This window comes from Hemitrygon akajei, chromosome 12 (assembly GCF_048418815.1).
Source record: "Hemitrygon akajei chromosome 12, sHemAka1.3, whole genome shotgun sequence".
NCBI classification, from domain to species: Eukaryota; Metazoa; Chordata; class Chondrichthyes; order Myliobatiformes; family Dasyatidae; genus Hemitrygon; species Hemitrygon akajei.
In genome coordinates this window covers 97639327-97659302 of record NC_133135.1, presented here as the reverse complement: position 1 = coordinate 97659302, position 19976 = coordinate 97639327, and the positions used below count along the sequence as shown (strand labels likewise).

Below are 19976 nucleotides of genomic sequence, written 5' to 3'. Positions count from 1 at the left end.
AGAGTCCTTGAAATTAAGTCTATAAGTTGTAGGAACAGTTCAGTGATGGGGCAAGTGAAATTGAGTGAAGTTATCCCCACTGGTTCAAAAGCCTAACAGTTGAGGGGGAATAACTGTTCTTGTACCTGGCGGTGTGGGTCTTGTATCATTTTCCTGATGGCAGCAAGTATGGTTTGGATCCCTGAATTGGAGGAAAGGGAAGAAGGAAATGGAATAGAATTGATCTCCCGCGGTTGTATTTTCACACATATTTACATGACTGAATTTGTGGAACACATCTAGCATCTATGCACCATCGTTGATTAACCGAACATACCAGTGTCTATACAATACCTCCTATAAGGTCAAACTGATGGACCAGACCTATGCACCGGGTGACCTGCCAGCGTCGCTATCGCGGGAGAGCGGTCCGCTTAATAGGATTGTAGTCTCACGTCCCCAGGATCATTCCACATGGAATGAGGACGTCAGCCTTATACCACACCATCCCACCGTTAACACTGTCTATTTCGTGGGGTAGTTTTGATTAAAGTTGGTGGGAGGCGTAGTACAGTTATTAGTTCCTTTATCCCGTTCCCAAATAATCCGGCCATACACTCACAACCCAATGGTCACTCCTTTGGACAGAAATGGCGGCAGAGTTGAGTGCATCATGGGAGCTGTAGTCCTTCTTGCACCGTTTCCGGTGATCCGTAGCAGCCGGAAACTACGTGTCCCAGGGTCTGTGCGAAAGGGCATGCGCGTTAGGGCCCGCCTGAACGAGTAGTGTCCGGTAGGCGCAGAGCGGTGAGTGAATACCGCCGCCGGTAACCGGGCAACGGCACCCGGCCGGGGCAGGCGTCGCCACGCGGCTGCTGTGAACCACCAAGTGGGGCGAGGAGAGAGTCGCTGGAGGGGGTGGTAGCGTTAGGTTGTGAGGGCCCGGTCCGGGTGCTGTGGGAGGGGCAGCGGGACCAGCCGAGGGGCTTCCAGTCCGCGGCCCGCGATCGGGCCGTGGTTTTATTGGGATGGCGGGCGTAACCAACTGGGGCTCCTCCCCAGGAGGGCTTGTTTACCTGGCCCTCCCTCGTAGGCGTGGCCTCTCACCCTGCGAGGCGATGCCAACTCTGCCCTCTCCTTTCTTGGAGGTGTGGCCGACTGACCTCCGAACTCCCCCCCCCCCCGCTATTCACCGTGCCATGGGCATGTTTATCTGGACCCCCAGAGATATGACACAGTAGGGACTCTCTGACGAAAGCCTCCCCAATCAGGGGGTGGAATCTGCCTTGCCTAGGAGGTTCACAGCACAGAAACAGGCCCTTTGGCCCATCACACCCCTGCCAATCTTCTTCCCTATCTTCACTAATGCTATTTGCTTGCTCATTCAACTAGCTTTCTAAATGCCCATTAAACCCATCTTATTTAGTTGTTTTGTTTTTTTCTCTCTCTCTGCCCATCATTCTGCCCATTCTCCATCTCCCTCTGGTGCTCCCCCCTTTCTTTCTCCCGAGGCCTCCCATCCCATAATCCCTTCTCCAGCTCTGTATCACTTTCGCCAATCACCTTTTCAGCTCTTAGCTTCACCCCACCCCCTCCGGTCTTCTCCTATCATTTCGCATTTCCCCCTTCCTCCACTACTTTCAAATCTCTTAGTATCTTTCCCTTCAGTTAGTCCTGACGAAGGGTCTCGGCCGGAAACGTTGACAGTGCTTCTCCTTATAGATGCTGCCTGGCCTGCTGTGTTCCACCAGCATTTTGTGTGTTCTGGATATTAACTACTGTTTAGAAAAAAGTATGCTTTAGATTTCTTTTAAGTTCTTCGATCACTCTAAATTCCCCTTCAATTCTCCTTGATATCCCTGTCATGGCAAAGTAGTTAATTGAATGAATATGCTGTGCCTATATTTTCAATGGATATTATCAGTGTTTTCTTATTTCAGGCCACGTGTTATTGTGAAATTCTCTTGTGAACACAGTGTTGTTTATAAAGGAACTCTGATTCCTGTTTTATGTTTATATTGCTGCTTTTATATTTTGGAATGGATCATAAATCAGAACATCTGTGTGTGACAATGTCAGTACTTGGAAGATTCTGTGAATTTAACGTGAATGTTATAGATCTATACTTTGTTGAGAAATCCACAGGTTATCGGGCATAGTTAATATATTTTGGGTACTCTGGTATGAAGAGCTTAAAGAAAATCAGATGTAGGCCATGCTTACCCTGGCATTCAATATGACCATGGCTGATCTGCGCCAGGCCGCACCTTTGGGCCATCTCTCTGTTGCCCTTAATTTTCTGATCTTTCAAAAAATCTATTTTCTTTTTATAAATCTGCCATGATCTTCAGGGTAAAGAATTCCAGAGATATCTCCCTCTCCCTCCAGCCTACCTTCCTCTCTCTCTGTCATTCCAAAGTTCCATTCTCTACTTGTCGCATTCAGGCTTGCTCTCAGGAAAGAATAATTATAATTGAGGTAGATGTAGGTAGTCTGTAATGGCAGAGGTGTAATCCTAAATTGACCCTGGGGGATAGGGGGTGGAGGGTCAGATATAATGCCAAAGTTGCAACATGTGTGTGTAAACACTCAGGCATCATCTGCGAACAAGGAAGCAAAGTTAATGTTTCAAGTTGTAGAAGAATCTTCAGCAACTGCAACAGATTACCAGAAGATTGGTAATTCAGTTTACCAATCTGTGGCAATGGAACAGAGCAAATGGCTTTGGTAATACCCATATCTGTTTGGAGGAAGTTTCTGCTTAACCTCTTTGGGTTGCAGATAAGTGGAGAGAGTTGCTGAGTGTCATCCTCCTCTGCATCTTATTTCTCTGAACAGTCCATAAACATTTCTTCATCATGCCTCTTTTTGCACTGTTTATTTGTTTTTGTAAGTTATAGTCACCATGTCACTGCCACAAAGCAATACATTTCATGATGAATGTCAGTGATAATCTGATTCTGAGTGCTGTCAGTGAACACATCTAGAATACTTAGATTTTTTTTGTAGAGTTGGTTTTGTGAGGGGTGTTCTTTTGATGAGGCGGATAAATGCCTTGAAATGGCCAGGTCTGTTGTTGTACTGTAATAATAAATCTCATAGTAGAGTGGATCATGTTACAAAAAATAAAGCAGTTCAATCCATATCCAAGGGTCTTGGAGAGTTTTTGAGGACAAGTATTTAATATTAATTTCACAAGTTGCTGGATTTTCTTGCGTTATGTATTTTCTGACTTTGTAAGTTAATCTCTTTTGTTTTATAGATTGAGACTACGTAATGGCTAAGATCTACAGGAACCCCGTGCTGGAGCATTGTTGCATGTTTTGCGATGTATCAACACTGTACAGGGGCACATTTGTGTGGTAATTGGTGAGTTTGTTGTGAGATTGGTGGGTATGTCAAAGGAAATTAGGGTTCTTTCACTACTGGGCAGCGAGGGGTCGGGTTGGGTGGAGAAACCCCTCAATTATTGTAGTAGCATACCTCCCCAAGGGGCCACATAAATGGCAACAGTGCTATTGGTTTTAGGAAATGTAATAGAACATCACTTAACACATTGTTTATGAATGTAAGAATGAAAAGGCGTTGCATGGTTTATTCCTGTAAATTAAGTTATATATGTATGTATAAATTTCTTATGGCTCATTGCTCTAATGCTACAATGGTAGAATCCTGAAAGGGTTGGACAGCTTTGGGTTTCTCTCCTGAGGTGATTGCCTTCACCAGTAATCTTGAGATGCACATTGAGATGTCATTGCTTGGCATTTTTGCCATAAGCAATTCAGCTGGTAGAGCTTCTTCCTTGCTACTCCAGTGTTCTCAATCAGATCCTGACATCTGGTCCTGACTGTGTGGGATTTTACACGTTATCTCTCTGAAAGTGTGGGTTTCCTCTGGATGCTTCCTTTTTGTGGTTTGGCCAGTTGTCCTGAGCATCCTAGCAGAGTTAATAAGAACACAGGGAGAATAAAATGGTTTTAGTGTGATTGTCAGGGTGGATCAGTGCACTGAAGGACCTGCTTCTATGTCTGCCAGTTGCTGAGAAGGTTTTTAGTTAATCTCAAACAAAGCCCTTAATTCACTCAACTGACCTACTCTATACTAACTCCCACTCCACATATATCATATCCAATACTCTTTTAGTCTTTTCTCTATCAACCAAACTTAGGACACAGACTAAGTGCCAGAGGTGCCAACCCAACACAGTTGACCAGGTGCAGTACAGGGCATGAATCAAATCTCTTGTCTTGGTCACCTGCTGCACTGCTTGGGGTATGCATGGTCACCCATTGGGGCACTCGCTTTTTCAGTGAGCACTGATAACAGAACTGCTCTTGTCACTGGACTAAATTTGGTAGCAGCAACCATCTAGTAGCAATTAGAGTCATAGATTTATACAGCGTTGAGACCGGCCCATTGCCCCAACAGGTTGCCTACTCAACTCGTCCTACTTGCCTTTATTTGGACCATATTCCCTCTAAACCTCTATTATCCATGTATCTGAAAGGCTTTTGAACATTGTAAACGTTCACATACCCACCACTTCCTCTGGCATCACATGTGTGAAAAGGTTGACTGTCAGATTGTCTTTAAATCAGGGTTTCCAACCTTTTTTATGCCATGGACCCTTACCATTAACCGAGGGGTCTGTGGACCCCAGGTTGGGAACCCCTGCTTTAAAATCTTAATCTTTTCACCTTAAATCTAAGCCCAAGGAGGGAAAACTGTGACCATTTATTGTATCTTTGCCCCTCATAATTATATAAATCTTGATAAAGTCAGCCCTTAGTCTCCTACACTTCAGGAAAAATAGTCACAGCCTATCCAGTCTCTACTTATCACTCAAGTTATCCAGTCATGGCAACATCTTTGTGAAACAAAAAAAAACTGCACTACTTCCAGCTTATTGACATCCTTCCTATAGCTGGGTGAACAATACACTAGTTGTGGTCTCACCAATGACTTGTATCAGTTGGTGATTGTTGCAGGTGTGATAATAACATGACAGAAAGTGTTTAATACAGGCATATGTTGACAAAGCAAGATTGGCAGACAGAAATGTAGTTGGAAGAAATTGATTCTATTTCATACATGGAAGTGGTTGGAGACTACCCTGCAAGAAAGCTGGAGACCACAAAATTGCAATAAGTGGTAAATATGGGTGAGATTCTTTAGATGGGATATGTGTTTGGGGAGGAATAAAGTTCAAAGTAAATTTGTAATCAATGTACATATATGTCACCATATATAACCTTGAGATTCATTTTCTTGTGGGCTTATACAGTAAATCCAAGAAACACAACAGGATCAATGAAAGACCACAGCCCAACTGAACCCACAAACAAACAATGTACAGAAGACAATGAACTGTGCAAATACAAAAGGAAAAATAATAACAATAAATAAATATGCATTGAGTATCAAAAACACAAAATAAAGTGTCCTTGAAAGTGAGTCCATAGCCTGTAGGAACAGTTCATTGATAGGGTGAGTGAAGTTATCCCCTCAGGTTCATAATTGTTCCCGAACCTTGTGGTGTGGGTGCTGAGGCTTTGTTATCTAGTTCCTCTGATGGAAGCAGTGAGTAGAGAGCATGGCCTGGATGGTGGGGATCATGGGTGATGGATGCTGCTTTCCTGTAACAGTGTCCTGTGTAAATGTACTCAGTGGTGGGGAGGGCTGTACCCGTGATGGACTGGGCCATATCCACTACTCTTTGTAGGATTTTCCATTCAAGGGTATTGGTGTTTCCATACTAGGCCATGATGCAACCAGTCAATATACTCTCCACCACATATCTACAGGAGTTTGTCAAAGTTTTAGATGATATGCCAAATCTTCACAAACTTATAAGGAAGTAGAGGCACTGCCGCACTTTCTTGTAATTGTATTTATGTGCTAGACCCAGGACAGATCCTCTGAAATGATCATTTAAAGTTGCTGATTCGCTCCACCTCTGTTCCCCAGGTGAGGACTGGCTCATAGACTCTGGTTTTCTCTCATGATATCAATCATCTCCTTCATCTTATTATGGCACCACACAGCCTCCTTTCTATATGTTGATTTGTCACCACCTTTGATTCAGCCAACAACAGTGGTGTTGTCAGCAAATTTAAATATAGCATTGGGAGCTGTGCTTAGCCTCACAGTCATAAATATAAAGTGAGTAGAGTAGGGGGCTAACCACACAGGCTTGTGGTGCACCTATGCTGATGGAGATTGTGAAGGAGATGTTTTTGTCAATCTGAACTGACTGGGGTCTGTCTGCAAGTGAGGAAGTCGAGGATCCAATTGCACAAGGAGATATTAAGGCCAAGGTCTTGAAGCTGATCGATTAGTGTTGAGGGGATGATTTTATTGAATGCCGAGCAGTAGTTGATGAAGAGTATGTTGATGTATGCATGTATGCATCTTCACTGTCCAGATGTTCTATGGTTGAGTGAAGAACCAATGAACTGGTGTCTGCCGTGGACCTGTTGTGATGTAAGCAAATTAGAGCAGATCCAAATCACTTCTCAGGCAGGGGTTGATATGTTTCATTACCAGTCTCAAAGCAGTTCATTGCAGTGGATGTACTATAAGTGCTACTGGATGATAGTCATTGAGACAGGTAACCATATTCTCCTTAGGCACCAATATAATTGATGTCTGATTGAAGAGATGGGTACCTCAAACTGCCAAAAGAGAGATTAAAGATCTCAGTGAGCACTCTAGCCATTTGAGAAGTAAGTTTTAGAGAGAAAGATCAAAGATCCATCCACTCTATCTAGGCCTTTCACAATTTGATAGGTTTCAATGAGATCCCTCCCCTTCTAAACACCAGTGAGTACAGGCCCAGAGCATTCCTTGTATGTTAACTGTTTCATTCCCAAATCATTCTCGCTAAACCTCCTCTGGACCCTCTCAAATGCCAGCATATCCTTTCTTAGATAAGGGGTCCAAAAATGCTCACTATATCCCAAGCGTGGTCTGACCAATGTCTTATTTAGAATTAGCATTGCATCATTGCTTTTATGTTCTAGTCCTCCTGAAATGAACGCTAACATTGCATTTGCCTTCCTTACTATCGACTCAACCTGTAAGCTAACCTTCAGGGAATCTTGCACAAGGACTCCCAAGGCCTTTTGTGTCTCTGATTTCTGCATTTATTCCCTGTTTAGAAAATAGTCTACACCTTTATTCCTGTTACCAAAGTACATGACCATACATTTCCTTACACTGTATTCCATTCTCCTAATCTGTCCAAATCCTTCTGCAGACTTCCTGCTTCCTCAACACTACTTGCCCTTCTGTCATGCACCATCGTTCTGAACCATACAAGAGTGTGGACAGGACACAGCTCTGGTACATCTTCACCTTGCTGTGGACACTGTACTTGGTTGTTCTCCATAAGTTGCCCATTGATCTGAAGACGATTCAAGCTTTGCTGAGACCTTGGTCCCACTATTTAGCTGAATGATACTGCTTAGGTAGGTGAATCTAAGCTGATGCCATATGCCTTGATGGGAAGAGGAGACTCTACATTGATGGTCATGGTCTCAGTCTGTCTCTGGTTGACTGTCCAACCTGTCCACCACAAGTTACACAGGTGCTGAGTTTTTGCTTGCGTTTGTTGGTGTGTATGTGATAGTAAAACAACGTCATCCACAAAGTCAAGGTCTTCTAAAGTAAAAAAAATCGAGTCCACCTAATGCCTCTCTGCTTATCTTTCACTGTTTGCCTCATAACCCATTCAATCACCAGGTTAAACGATATCATCGACATCACACAGCCTAGCAGACTTTGTGCTAGCCTTGATTTGAGGGATGAGTTTGGAAGTAAACAAGCATAATTATACCCAAGAGCATAGCTGAGGAGAGGCTTTTGCGGGGAATGAAGTGATGGCAGACTAAAGGTGAGTTTGGAGGAATGAAGATTTTGTTTACAGATAACGGGTGTCATTTCAATATGATGGAGGGGTAAACTAAATTAGAGGAAAAGGCAGATACATATTTGGGAGATAACAATATTTTGAATAGCAAAGGAAAGATGGAATTGGGAAGATAATCTGCAGAAGACAGAGGTAACAAGGATTTTTTTAAAATTAGAAACCTGCCAATGGTAAACATGGAAACTGTAAAAATGATAAATGAGAATGAGTTACTAGAAATAACATTAAACCTGAGATGGAAAGTAGTTTGTATGATTTATATTCTGTCTGTTATCTGTACCTATGTGCTAGTGAAGCTGCTACAAGCAAACTTTTCTTTGTACTTGTACTCATTATGATAAACTCAAGTTGAGGCTTGGTCAGTATTTAGTTGGAGGATGAAGTGAATAAGGAGTGGGTTTCATGGAAGAGTTGAAAAGAGGAAGCAAGGCTGGTGCTAGGAAAGTATTGAGGCAGAAACATGATTTCATGACCTTGTTGAGGAAGAGGGAGGTGGCAGATGCAGCTTCTATGAGTGCTCTCGGGTTTCCCAGTCCCTTGATGCGGTCTGTCCATCAGCTCGTTCCTTTTATTGTTTGTTCATTTGGAAAACTATGGGACTTGGTGACCAACAGCACCAAGATCTTGCGAATAGTGCAGAGATACTCATTGGGTAGAATATGCCATGATTTGCCTCATTTGTGCATGCTTAAAGGGAGCCATTCTTCTTTAGTAACCATTACACTGCTTCTTTCCTACAGGAGTGTGTGAGCTGTACTGGGAGCCATGGAAAAGGAGGGCAGCATCCAGCTGGAGGTCCCAGATTTCAGCAGCTCTGTGCTGGCACAGCTCAATCAGTTGCGGATGCAGGGTCGCCTCTGTGACATCGTAGTTGACATCCAGGGGAAGTCCTTCCGTGCTCACAAGGCTGTGCTGGCTGCTAGTTCGCCCTACTTCCGTGATCACATGTCTCTGGGTGAGATGAGTGCTGTTTCGATCTCAGTTATCAAAAGCCCGGCAGTGTTTGAGCGCCTGCTGGCATTCTGCTACACGGGCAAATTATGCCTGCAGGTGGCCGACATTATTAGCTACCTAACGGCGGCCAGCTTCCTCCAAATGCAGTACATCATCGACAAGTGCACACAGATCCTGGACGGTATCCACTTCCGCATTGACATCTCCGAGGTGGAGGCAGGGCTGAGCCAGGATGGATCAAAACGATTGGGCCAGCCTCGTGGTGGGGGCAGTGCCCTCCCCCCAAACCCACGGAGAAGGCGGATACCCTCAAACTACGCAGGGGGTGCAACGCACGGGAGCCCGTTGCCTGACGACTTGGGTGGTGAGGGTGGCAATGACGAGAGGCTGGTGCGTATTGATCGAGTGGGTCAATGGTATGTGGAGACTGGTGTCAGCAGAGATCGCAGCCCAGAAACAATCAGGCAGATCAGCAGCATGCGGATCAAGACCGAGACCCCGGATGAGTGGATCGTGTCGGAAAACCAGCCATCTGGGGAGGACGGCAGTAGTGCAGAAGAGGTGACGGCCATGGTGATTGACAGCACTGGACACAGCACTCTGGTCCAGGATACCTTTCACACCACAGCATCGAGCGGCAAGACCTCCAGACCCTCCAGCAGCTTCAGTGAGATGGACAGGTATGGAAGGCAGGTCATTCCATTTCCCTTCTATACAGCTTTACTCTGCTAATATTCGGGCAGAGGGTGGGGTCCCATAGGCAGCAAAGTATGTACTGTGGGTAGGATCCTGCAGTGTGGGTGGACCTGGTGTGGTCAGACAAGGTAGCAATGTGTAGGATGGGGCTTTGAGTTCATGACGTACGCAGTTTACAATGTGTGCAATATTTGACACCAAGGAAGATTAAAGAGTGGTCCAAATAGAGTCATAAAGAAGTACACCACTGAAACGGGCCCTTTGGCCCATTTAATCCATGCCAAAACCATTTAAACTGAATTGAAATCGAGCTTGCATGGACCACTTGTGCTGGCATCTCATTCTAAGCCATAACCACAGATTGAAGTTCCACTCAACATCTGTGGAAAAAGCCTGCTTGCATTTACCCTATCTATTTACCCTAATAATTTTGTATACCTCTATTAAATCTTCTCTCATTTTTCTGCATTCTAAGGAATACAGCCCTTTAACCTACTCAATCTTTCCTTATAACTCGAATGTTGAAAGGCATGGACAGAGTGGATGTGGCAAAGTTGTTTCCCATGCTGGGGGAGTCTAGTACAAGAGGACATGACTTGAGGATTGCAGGGCGCCCATTCAGAACAGAGATGCGAAAAAAATTTTTTTAGCCAGAGAGTGGTGAATCTATGGAATTTGTTGCCACGGGCGGCAGTGGAGGCTAAGTCATTGGGTGTATTTAAGGCAGAGATTGATAGGTATCTGAGTAGTCAAGGCATCAAAGGTTATGGTGAGAAGGTGGGGGAATGGGACTAAAGGGGAGATTGAATCAGCTCATGATGAAATGACGGAGCAGACTCGATGGGCTGAATGGCCGACTTCTGCTCCTTTGTCTTATGGTCTTATAATTCAGGTCCTCCAGACCTGGCAACATCGTTCTAAATTTTTTCTGTACTTTTTCCACCTTATTTACATCTTTCTTGTAGATAGGAGCTCAAAACTGTACACACTACTCCAAATTAGGCCTCACCAATGCCTTATACAACTTCAACGTAACATTTCATCTTCTGTATTAAGTATTTTGATTTATGAAGGCCAATGCCAAAAGCTTTCTTTACAACCCTAACTATGTACCTGTATTCCCAGATTCCTTTGTTCTACCACACTCTTCAGTGCCCTACCCTGGGTGGTCTTACCAAAGTGCAAAATATTACACACTTGTCTGCATTAAATCCCACCTGCCATTTTTCCAGCTGATGCTGATCCCTCTGTGAGTCATAATAGCCTTCCTCACTGTCCACTACACCCCAAATCTTGGTGTCACTTAGCCACATTATCATCCAGAGCATTGATATAGATGACAAACAACAAAGGACCCAGCACTGATCCCAGCGGCAGACCACTAGTCACAGGCCTACAGTCAGAGAGGTAATCGTCTACTACCACTCTCTGGCTTCTCCCACAAAGGCAATGTCTAATCCAATTTATTACCTCATCCTGAATGCCAACTGACTGAATCTTCTTGACCAGCCTCACAAGCGGGACCTGGTCAAATGCCTTACTAAGGTTCATGTTGACAACATCCACTGCTTTGCCTTCATCCACTTTCCGGTAACATCCTCAAAAAAAACTCCATGAGATTGGTTAGATATGACCTATCGTGAATGAAGCCATGCATGCTGATTATTCTTAATTAATCCATGTCTATCCAAATAACTTAAATATCCAATCCCTTAGAATACCTTCCAATAAATTTCCCACAACAGATGTCAGACTCACTGGCCTATAATTTCCTTGTTTCTGTTTAGAGCTTCTATTAAATAGCATAACAACATTGACAATCCTTCAATCCTCTGGTACCTCTGCTGTCGTTAAGGACATTTTAAATATCTCTGCTAGAGCCCCAGCAATTTCTGCACTTACCTCCGGTAGAGTACAAGGGAACACCTTGTTAGGCCCTAGGGATTTAGTTACAGTGATTTGCCTCAGGGTAGCAAACACTTCCTCCTTTGTAATCTGTACAGGGTCTGTGAAATTGATGCCACTTTGCCTCACTTCTATAAACTCTGTATCCATCTTCTGAGAAAATACAGATGCAAAGATGCATTTAAGGTCTCCCCCATCTGTTTTAGCTTCACACTTGGATTACAATCCTGATCTTCCAGAGGACCAATTTTGTCCCTTGCAATCCTTTTGCTCTTAACATATCTGTATAATCCCTTTGGATTCTCTGTCATCTTGTCTGCTGGAGCAACTTCATACCATCTTTTCACCTCCCTGATTTCTTTCTTAAGTATTCTTTTGCATTTCTTGTACTCCATAAGCATCTCATTTGTTCCCACTTGCCTATAGTTGCTACTCACCTTTTTTTCTCTTAACCAGAGCCTCAATATCTCTTGAAAACCCAAGTTCCCCACACTTGTTATTTTTACCTTTTATTCTGACAGGCACATACAAACTTTGTACTCTCAAAATTTCACTTTTGAAGGCCTCCCACTTTCCAGTGCACCTTTGCCAGAAAACACCCTGTCCCAATCACACTTGCCAGAACATTTCTGATACCATCAAGATTGGCTTTTCTCCAATTTAGAATCTCAACCCGAGGACCAGACCATCTCTTTGCATATTTGCTTTGAAACTAATGGCATTGTGGTCACTGGGTGCAAAGTGTTCCCCTACACAAACTTCTGTCATCTTCTCTGTCTCATTCCTTGTAAGAACCTAAGCTTCTTGCAATGGTCTGTGATCTCTTTACAAATTTGTTCCTCCAAATTCCCTAGGACTGTTGGGTGGTCTGTAGTATAGCCCCATTAACGTTGTCATACCTTTCTTATTTCTCAGTTTCACCCATAACACATCACTAGTTGCGTTCTCCAGTCTGTCCTGATGGAGCACCATCATGATGTTTTCCCTGACTAGTAACGCCACCCCTCCTCCTTTAAACCTTCCTGCTCTATCAAGTTTATAACAACAGAACCCCGGAATATTGAGCTGTCAGCCCTGACCCTCCTGAAACCAAGTCTCAGAAATGGCTGCAAAGTCATAATTTCACGTGTTGATCTGTGCCCTTAATTCATCTGCTCTTCCTTCGATACTTCTTGCATTGAAATATAGACAGCTCGGGACACTAGTCACACATTGCTCAAACTTTTTGATTCCTGATTTTTTCTGAGGTCTTACCAACACCTGCCTTCACAATCTCTCCACTATCTGTTCTGGCACTCCATCACCCTGCAACTCTAGTTTAAACCCCATCATGCAGCATTAACAAACCTTCCCGCTAGGATATTAGTCCCCTCCAGTTCAGGTGCAATCTGTCCCTTCTGTACGGGTCCCACTTTCCCTGGAAGAGAGCCCAATAATCCAAAAATCTTATTTTTGGATTATTGGGCTCCTACACCAACTACACCCTCCTACACCAACTCCTTAGCCATGTATTAAACTGTATAATCTTCCTTGTTCTGGCCTCACTAGCACATGCCATGGGTAGCGGTCCTGAGATCACAACCCTGAAGGTTTCTGCCCTTTAACTTGGCACCTAAGCCCCTGAAGTGTTTGCAATGAAAAAAAAGATTGAATGGATTATATAGAGGAAATATTGTTCCTTCTTTTGCAGGAATCTAACAACTATAATTGCTTCATTTTTTTTTTAACTTTTGGCTTTTGTTTGCAGTGATGAAAAAGTAGCCTGTCATTCACCAGGGTTGATGGATGAGTTGAATGAGTTAGTTTAAATTGGCTGACTCAGAGTTAACGGTAGCTGGGATTATACATGCACGTATTTTACTAAAACATTGAACTAATTGCACGAGTATTTAAATAATTAAATAGATCCCCAGAACTCTACAGTACAGAAACAGGCTCTTCAGCCCAACCCATCCGTGCTGACTGAAATGATTAACACAGGCTAATCCTATTTTCCTGTCTTTGGCCCATATTTCTCTAAATCTTTTCTCATCCATGTATGCCTGTCCAAGTGTATTTTAAATATTTAAATGCCTCTGTCACCTCCTTTGGCAGCTTTTTCTATATATCCACCATCCTTTGTGTGAGAAAACTTGCATTTTAATCCCCTTTAGATCTTTCCCCTCTCTTCTTAACCTACCGAGGGAACAAGGCTGTCACTATTTATCCAGTCTATGACCCTCAGGAGTTTATAAACCTTCATAAGATCACTGCTCAGCCTCCTTCGCTCGAGGGAATATAGTCTCAATCCAATCTCTCCTTATAACTCAAGCCTCTAGTCCAGGCAAGATTGCTATGAATCTATGAATTGCAACCCCTCTAGCTTAATGATATTTTAATATATTAAGATAAGTCATCAACCATATTTGTGTCTGCATCTTGAGGAATTGGGTTGGGGATTGCATCCTGCTGAGGAGAGTAGCAATTGTAAATACTGGAAATCTGAAATAACAACAGAATGCTGGAAGCACTCAGCAAGCAGCATCTGTGGAAAAGAAACAGTTAATATTTCAGGTCAAAGATTCTTTGTTAAAACTGGAAGAGAGGGAAAACAAGTTAGCTTTCAGTAACAGAGCAGACAGATAAATACCTTTCTCTGTACTGTGAGTATGAGTTTTGCTGCCTGGTGTCTGGATTAAGAACTTCTCATCGCAGGTTAGAGAGACACCTGGTTCTGATTCTGAATTATGGTCCATTACAGAAATGTGACTGGAAGTTCAATTTTCAGGGTATTCCCACTTAGGAATTTCAGGCAGTATTGTCAAGCAGATGTGAAGTGCTATTAACATGGGATGAAATCAGTGCTGTGGTGAGAATCAATTTTAGCCGGACAAATCATGATGTAGAATTAGACTTTGGTGGAGCTCAGAAAAAGTTGTAGGGAGAATTGAGGAAGAAAGGGATCTCTATGTACATCTCCAAAGATCCCTGAAGAAGTTAGAGTTGGTAGATATGATGAATGCAGCAAGTGGGATGCCTTAGTTGGCCACAGTTGGAAAATTGTGTACCTTTCTGGTCACCACACTATAGGAAGAATGTGATTACACTGAAGAGGGTGCAGAGATGTTACTTGAGATGCAGTGTTTCAGCTATGAGGAGGTGGGATTGACCGGGTTTGTTTTCCTTGGAGCAGAGCAGGCTGAAAGGATACTGCATAGTGGTATCCAAAGCTAATGTGAGAATCATCACCTTGTCATGGTGGAGAGACTTGTGAGTTCTGAGGTGGCAAGAGCAGTGTTGTCTGGAGATTAGCCATCTGGCGCTTAGCTCCTGGAAGGGTCACTCATGACAGTAAGGTCAAGGAGGCAGTTCCAGACAGAGCAATCCAACCAGAACCTTAACAATGGCGCGGGTGAACAATCATGACATATTGCAATGGCAGTAAAGGCAGAGAAAGATCCCCAGTCATCTTGCATTCCATGCCACTGGACCCTGACTGTAATCTTACAGACTCTGATCTGTGAGGACTGTATTGCGGCTGCCCTTGCATCAGTTTTCTGACATTAAACAAAGCCATTTACAGACTTTATCCATTAAGTTAATCCACCATAATATCTGGGACATTTCAGATCGGGTCCACGGCACTCTAAAGGGGAAAGGTCAGCAGCCAGAAGTATTGGTTCATATTGGCACTAATGACATAGGTAGGAAGAAGGAGGAAATTTTAAAGAGAGAATTTAGAGAGTTAGGATTGCTCTCTGTGCCGCGTGTCAGTGAGAATAAGAATAAGATGATTTGGCAGATGAGGAATTGGTGTGAGAGCAGGTTTTCAGATTTCTGGATCATTGGAATCTCTTCTGGGGAAGGACAACATCCTTGTGGGCACATTTGCTAGAGTTGTTGGGGAGGTTGTAAATTAATTTGGCAGAGGATGGGAACCAGAGTGATAGGGCTGAGTTGGTATCTAAGCAGATGCAGTGTGTATGTTGAAAGAGGTGATGAATATACAGGACTGAATGTGTTACATTTGAGTGCACACAGTATACAGAATAAGGTACATGATGTTGTAGTTAGAGATTGACAGGTATGACTGAGTCGTGGCTGAAAGAAGATCAAAGTTGAGAGCTTAACTTCGAAGGATATTGTATTGAAAGGACAGGCAGCTAGGCAGAGGGGGTGGGATGGCTCTGTTGTTAAAAGATGAAATCAAATCTAGGAGGATATGACATAGGATTGGAATATGAAGAATCCTAGTGGGTAGAGTTAAGAAACTGCAAAAGTAAAAAGACCCTGATAGGAGTTATATATAGGCCTCCTGACAGTAGCCAGGATGTGAAATACAAATTACAATGGGAAATAGAAAAGGCATGTCAAAAGGGCAGTGTTATGAGGAATTTCAATATGCAGGTAGATTGGGAGAATCAGGTTGGTACCGGATTCCGAGAGAGAATTTGTAGAATACCTATGAAATGTTTTTTAAGATCAGTTTGTGGTAATCCACTAGGGGAAAGGTTATTTTGGATTGGGTATTATGTAATGAACCACATTTGATTAGGGACCTTAAGATATAGGAACCCTTAGGACGCAGTGATCATAATATGATAGAATGCAATTTGAGAGGGAGAAATTAAGGTCACATGTATCAGTATTATAGTGTTCAAGGGAATTATAGAGGCATGAGAGAGGAGCTGGCCAAAGTTGATTGGAAGGAAATACTAGCAGATGATGGCAAAACAGCAAGTGCTGGAGTAACTGGGAGCAGTTTGGAAGGTGCAGGATAGATACATCCCAAAGAAGAAGTATTTTAAAGGAAGGATGATGCAACCATGACTGACAAGGTTAACATAAAAGCAAAAGAGAGGGCATATAGTAGAGCAAAAGTTAGTGGGAAGTTAGAGGATTGGGAAACTTTTAAAATCCAACAGAAGGCAACTTAACAGCCATAAAGAGGTGAAAGATGAAATATGAAGGTAAGCCCACCAGTAACATGCTGAAAGTTCAAGATTGTCAGGGGGCAGAAATGAGTGCAGTTGTTTGGGAGCAGGTGTTTGAGAAGCTGAAAGTTCTGAAAGTAAAGTCATAGAAACATAGAAAAACATAGAAATATTTTGGATTGAGTATTATGTAATACATAAAAACATCTGGAACAGATAGTCGACAACCTAGGGTTCTGAAAGAGGTAGCTGAAGAGATTGTGGAGGCATTAGTAATGATCTTAAATGAATCACTAGATTCTGGTAATGGTTTCAGAGGACTGGAAAATTGCAGGTGTCATTCCACTCTTTAAGAAAGGAAATTATAGGCCAGTTAGCCTGACCTCATGTTTTGGAAGATGCCGGAGATGCTTGTTAAGGATGATAAAATAGGCCAAAGTCAGCATGGTTTCTTAAGGGAAAATTTTGCCTGAGGAAATAGTAAGTAGGATAAACAAAGGAGAGTCAGTGGATATTATGTATTTGGATTTTCAGAAGGCCTTTGACAAGGGACCGCATATGTGGCTGCTTAACAAGACAAAAGCCCATGGTATTACAGGAAAGATACTAGCATGGATAGTGCAGTCGCTGATTGGCAGGAGGCAAATAATGGGAATAAAGGAACCTTTTTCTAGTTAACTGCTGGTGACTAGTAGTGTTCCACAGGGGTGGGTGTTGGGACTGCTTTTTTACGTTTTATGTAATGATTTGCATGATGGAATTCATGGCTTTGTGACCAGGTTTACAGATAATACAAAGGTAGGTGGAAGGGCAGGTAGGGTTGAAGACCAGGGAGTCTGGTGATGGACTTATGACTTGGGTAAGAGAATGGAAAGAAGTGACAGATGGAATACAGTGTCTGGAAGTGTATGAATAGAGGGACATCCATTTAGAATGGGGATGAGGAATTTCTTTAGCCAGAGGGTGCTGAATCTATAGAATTTGTTGCCACAGGGAGCTGTGGAGGACAGTTTATTGGGTATAGTTAAGGCAGAGGGTGATAGTTTCTTGATTAGTCAGTGTGTGAAAGGTTATGAGGAGAAGGCAGGAGAATGGGATTGAGAGGGAAGAGGGATTAGCCATGATGAAATGACAGAGTAGACTCGGGCTGAATGGCCTATCTTTTTTTTGCTTTTCTGTCTTAAAGTGTTAACACAGAATATATGGATTCCAAATCGGCCTCTACATCCACTTGCCAGTTGACAAACCCTTAGGAGAACATATATACCTGATTGGAGTGATTGTACTACTTCTACTACAAATTTATGGAAGGCTTGTTGTCTTTTAAGGGAATGTTTCTTACTACTTACCCTATTTACTAGTAAGAAACCTTATGGCAGTGGTAACTAAGACCATGGGGCTTGTTAAGGTGAGAAGCAAGCAGTTTAGAGGGGCTATAAGGAAGAATTTTTTTCACACAGAAGGTAGTTATATTGAATATGGTGATAGGCACTGTAACAGTATTTTCCAAGCATCTGTACGAGAGTTGAATAACCGAGGTATAGTAGGCTGTGGACCAAGTACTGACAAATGGGATTCATATAGATGGGTCAATGGCTGGTATTGATCATATGCGCTGAAGAGGCTGTTTTCATGCTGTATGACTCAATGACATTGGTGGGAGTTACTAAGAGATCACCAATTAATGCTTATAATATTATGCATGACATAAATCAGGAAATTTGAGTGCATATTTATAGTGATAATGTAATTATAGATGTTAATTTGGATAAGTTAAATAAAGTGGGAAAGAAATCTTGAAATATATGCAAGATGGCTTTCTAGATCAGTGTATTGTGGAACATCAAGCAATCTCATGGTGTGCATTGGCAAAGAACTTGTATGTTAGTAATTATGTTGTTAAAGAGCCTTTAGAATAGAGTGATCATAAATACTTTGTGTTGAAAATTATAATTAATGTTGCAAAAAAAATCTTTTACAGTACAGCAAAGAAAGTTAACAAACTGTGACTTCAACTCTATCACTTTCCCTTATTCTCTCCATCCCTCCTTCTCTGTAACTTAAAACAGATTTGATTTGTGGGGCAGCATGGTAGCGTAACAGCATGACACTATTACAGCTTGGGTCGTTGGAGTTAAATTCTGGCATTCTCTGTAAGAAAGTTTGTGCGTCCTTCCCGTGAAGTGGATGGACTTCTTCCAGGTGCTCTGGTGTCTTCCCGCGGTCCAAATATGTACCAGATAGTTGATTAATTGGTTATTGTAAATTGGCCTGTGGTTAGGCTAGGAATTAATCAGTGGGTTGTTGGTCGGCACTGTACTGTAGTTTACCTATTCTGCACTGTACCTCTGAATGAATAAATAAACAAACATTTAACTTTGCCCCATTCTGATGAACCATCATTAACTGAAACTTTAGTTTTGTATCTCTTTCTATAGATAATTCAATGGTTCATTTTAAGAATGTATACAATATACAACCTGAAATTCTCTCTTCGCAGACATCCACAAAACAGAGAGAAAACCCTCAAAGAATGAATGACAGAAAACGTTAGAACCCCAAAGAACCCCCTCCCCCTCTCCCCACTTGCTCCAGCAAAAGCATCATTCCCCACCCCACCTACCAAGCAAACAGTAGCAAAACCCCTAGAGACCATAATATAAAGTCCATCAAAAAGTCTTCAAAGTTCAAGGTAAAATTATTATCAGAGTACATACATTTCTCCACATCCAACCCTGAGATTCTTTTTCTGCGTGCATACTTAGCAACTCTATAGAGTAGTAACTGCAAACATCAGGAACCGTTAACTGTAAACAAATTGTACAAATACAGATATAAATAAATAGCAATAAATAATAAGCATGAAATAACAATATTACAGAATCCTTAAATTAGTGTAGCTATCCCCTTTGGTTCAAGAGCCTGATGGTTGAGGGGTAGTAACTGTTCTTGAACCTGGTGATATGCGTTTTGGGGCACCTATACCTTCTACCTGATGGCAACAGTGAGAAAAGAGCATAGCCTGGGTGGTGAGGATCTTTGGTGATTTGTTGCTGCTTTTCTCCAGCAACATTTCATGCTCAGCTGTTGGGAGGGTTTTACCTGGGATGAATCCACTACCTTTTTTATGATTTTCCACCCAAAGGCATTAGTGTTCCCATACCAGGCTATAATGCAGCTATTCAGCATACATTCCACCACACGTCTGTAGAAGTTTGCCAAGGTTTTCGATGACACAATGAACCTCCACAGACTCCTGAGATAGCACCTCGACATCTCAACAGGCTCTCTCTCTCTCACTAAGATATCACTCCTGCCACAACGAGAGGAGAAACCAACAGCTCACTGTTTCAGTGTTACAGTCTGCAGTGTTGCTTATTTAAACAGCAGTGTACACTGCTATCCTGATGTTTTAATCTCCTGTGACGCTTCATTCGGCCACACCTGTGTGGAATCAGGTCGTCCTCAGGGCTGCAGGACCACACCCCAAAGGCGCACATCTTTAGCCTGCCTAGAGATATTGAAAACGTTAGCCTATTAGACGAGCTCCAAGAGCATGAACCATAAAGAACTGCGATTTGAATGCAGCTGTAGATCTG

At 42.7% G+C, this 19976-nt stretch overlaps 1 protein-coding gene across 8 annotated transcripts in view; it reads left to right on the top strand.

The window, feature by feature from the left end:
- Nucleotides 1–718: 718 nt before the first annotated feature.
- The window catches only part of zbtb37 (zinc finger and BTB domain containing 37), an 80451-nt gene continuing 61193 nt past the window's right edge, over nucleotides 719–19976 (top strand). For 7 of the 8 annotated variants that reach the window (XM_073063740.1, XM_073063739.1, XM_073063736.1 and 4 more), the window contains exons 1-4: nucleotides 719–786; nucleotides 3242–3348; nucleotides 7723–7873; nucleotides 8650–9543. In XM_073063740.1, coding sequence (XP_072919841.1) covers nucleotides 8675–9543 — 869 coding nt within the window. In that variant the 5' untranslated portion in view covers nucleotides 719–786; nucleotides 3242–3348; nucleotides 7723–7873; nucleotides 8650–8674. The remainder of the gene's footprint in view (nucleotides 787–3241; nucleotides 3349–7722; nucleotides 7874–8649; nucleotides 9544–19976) is intronic. The other variant, XM_073063735.1, reaches the window with a different exon arrangement.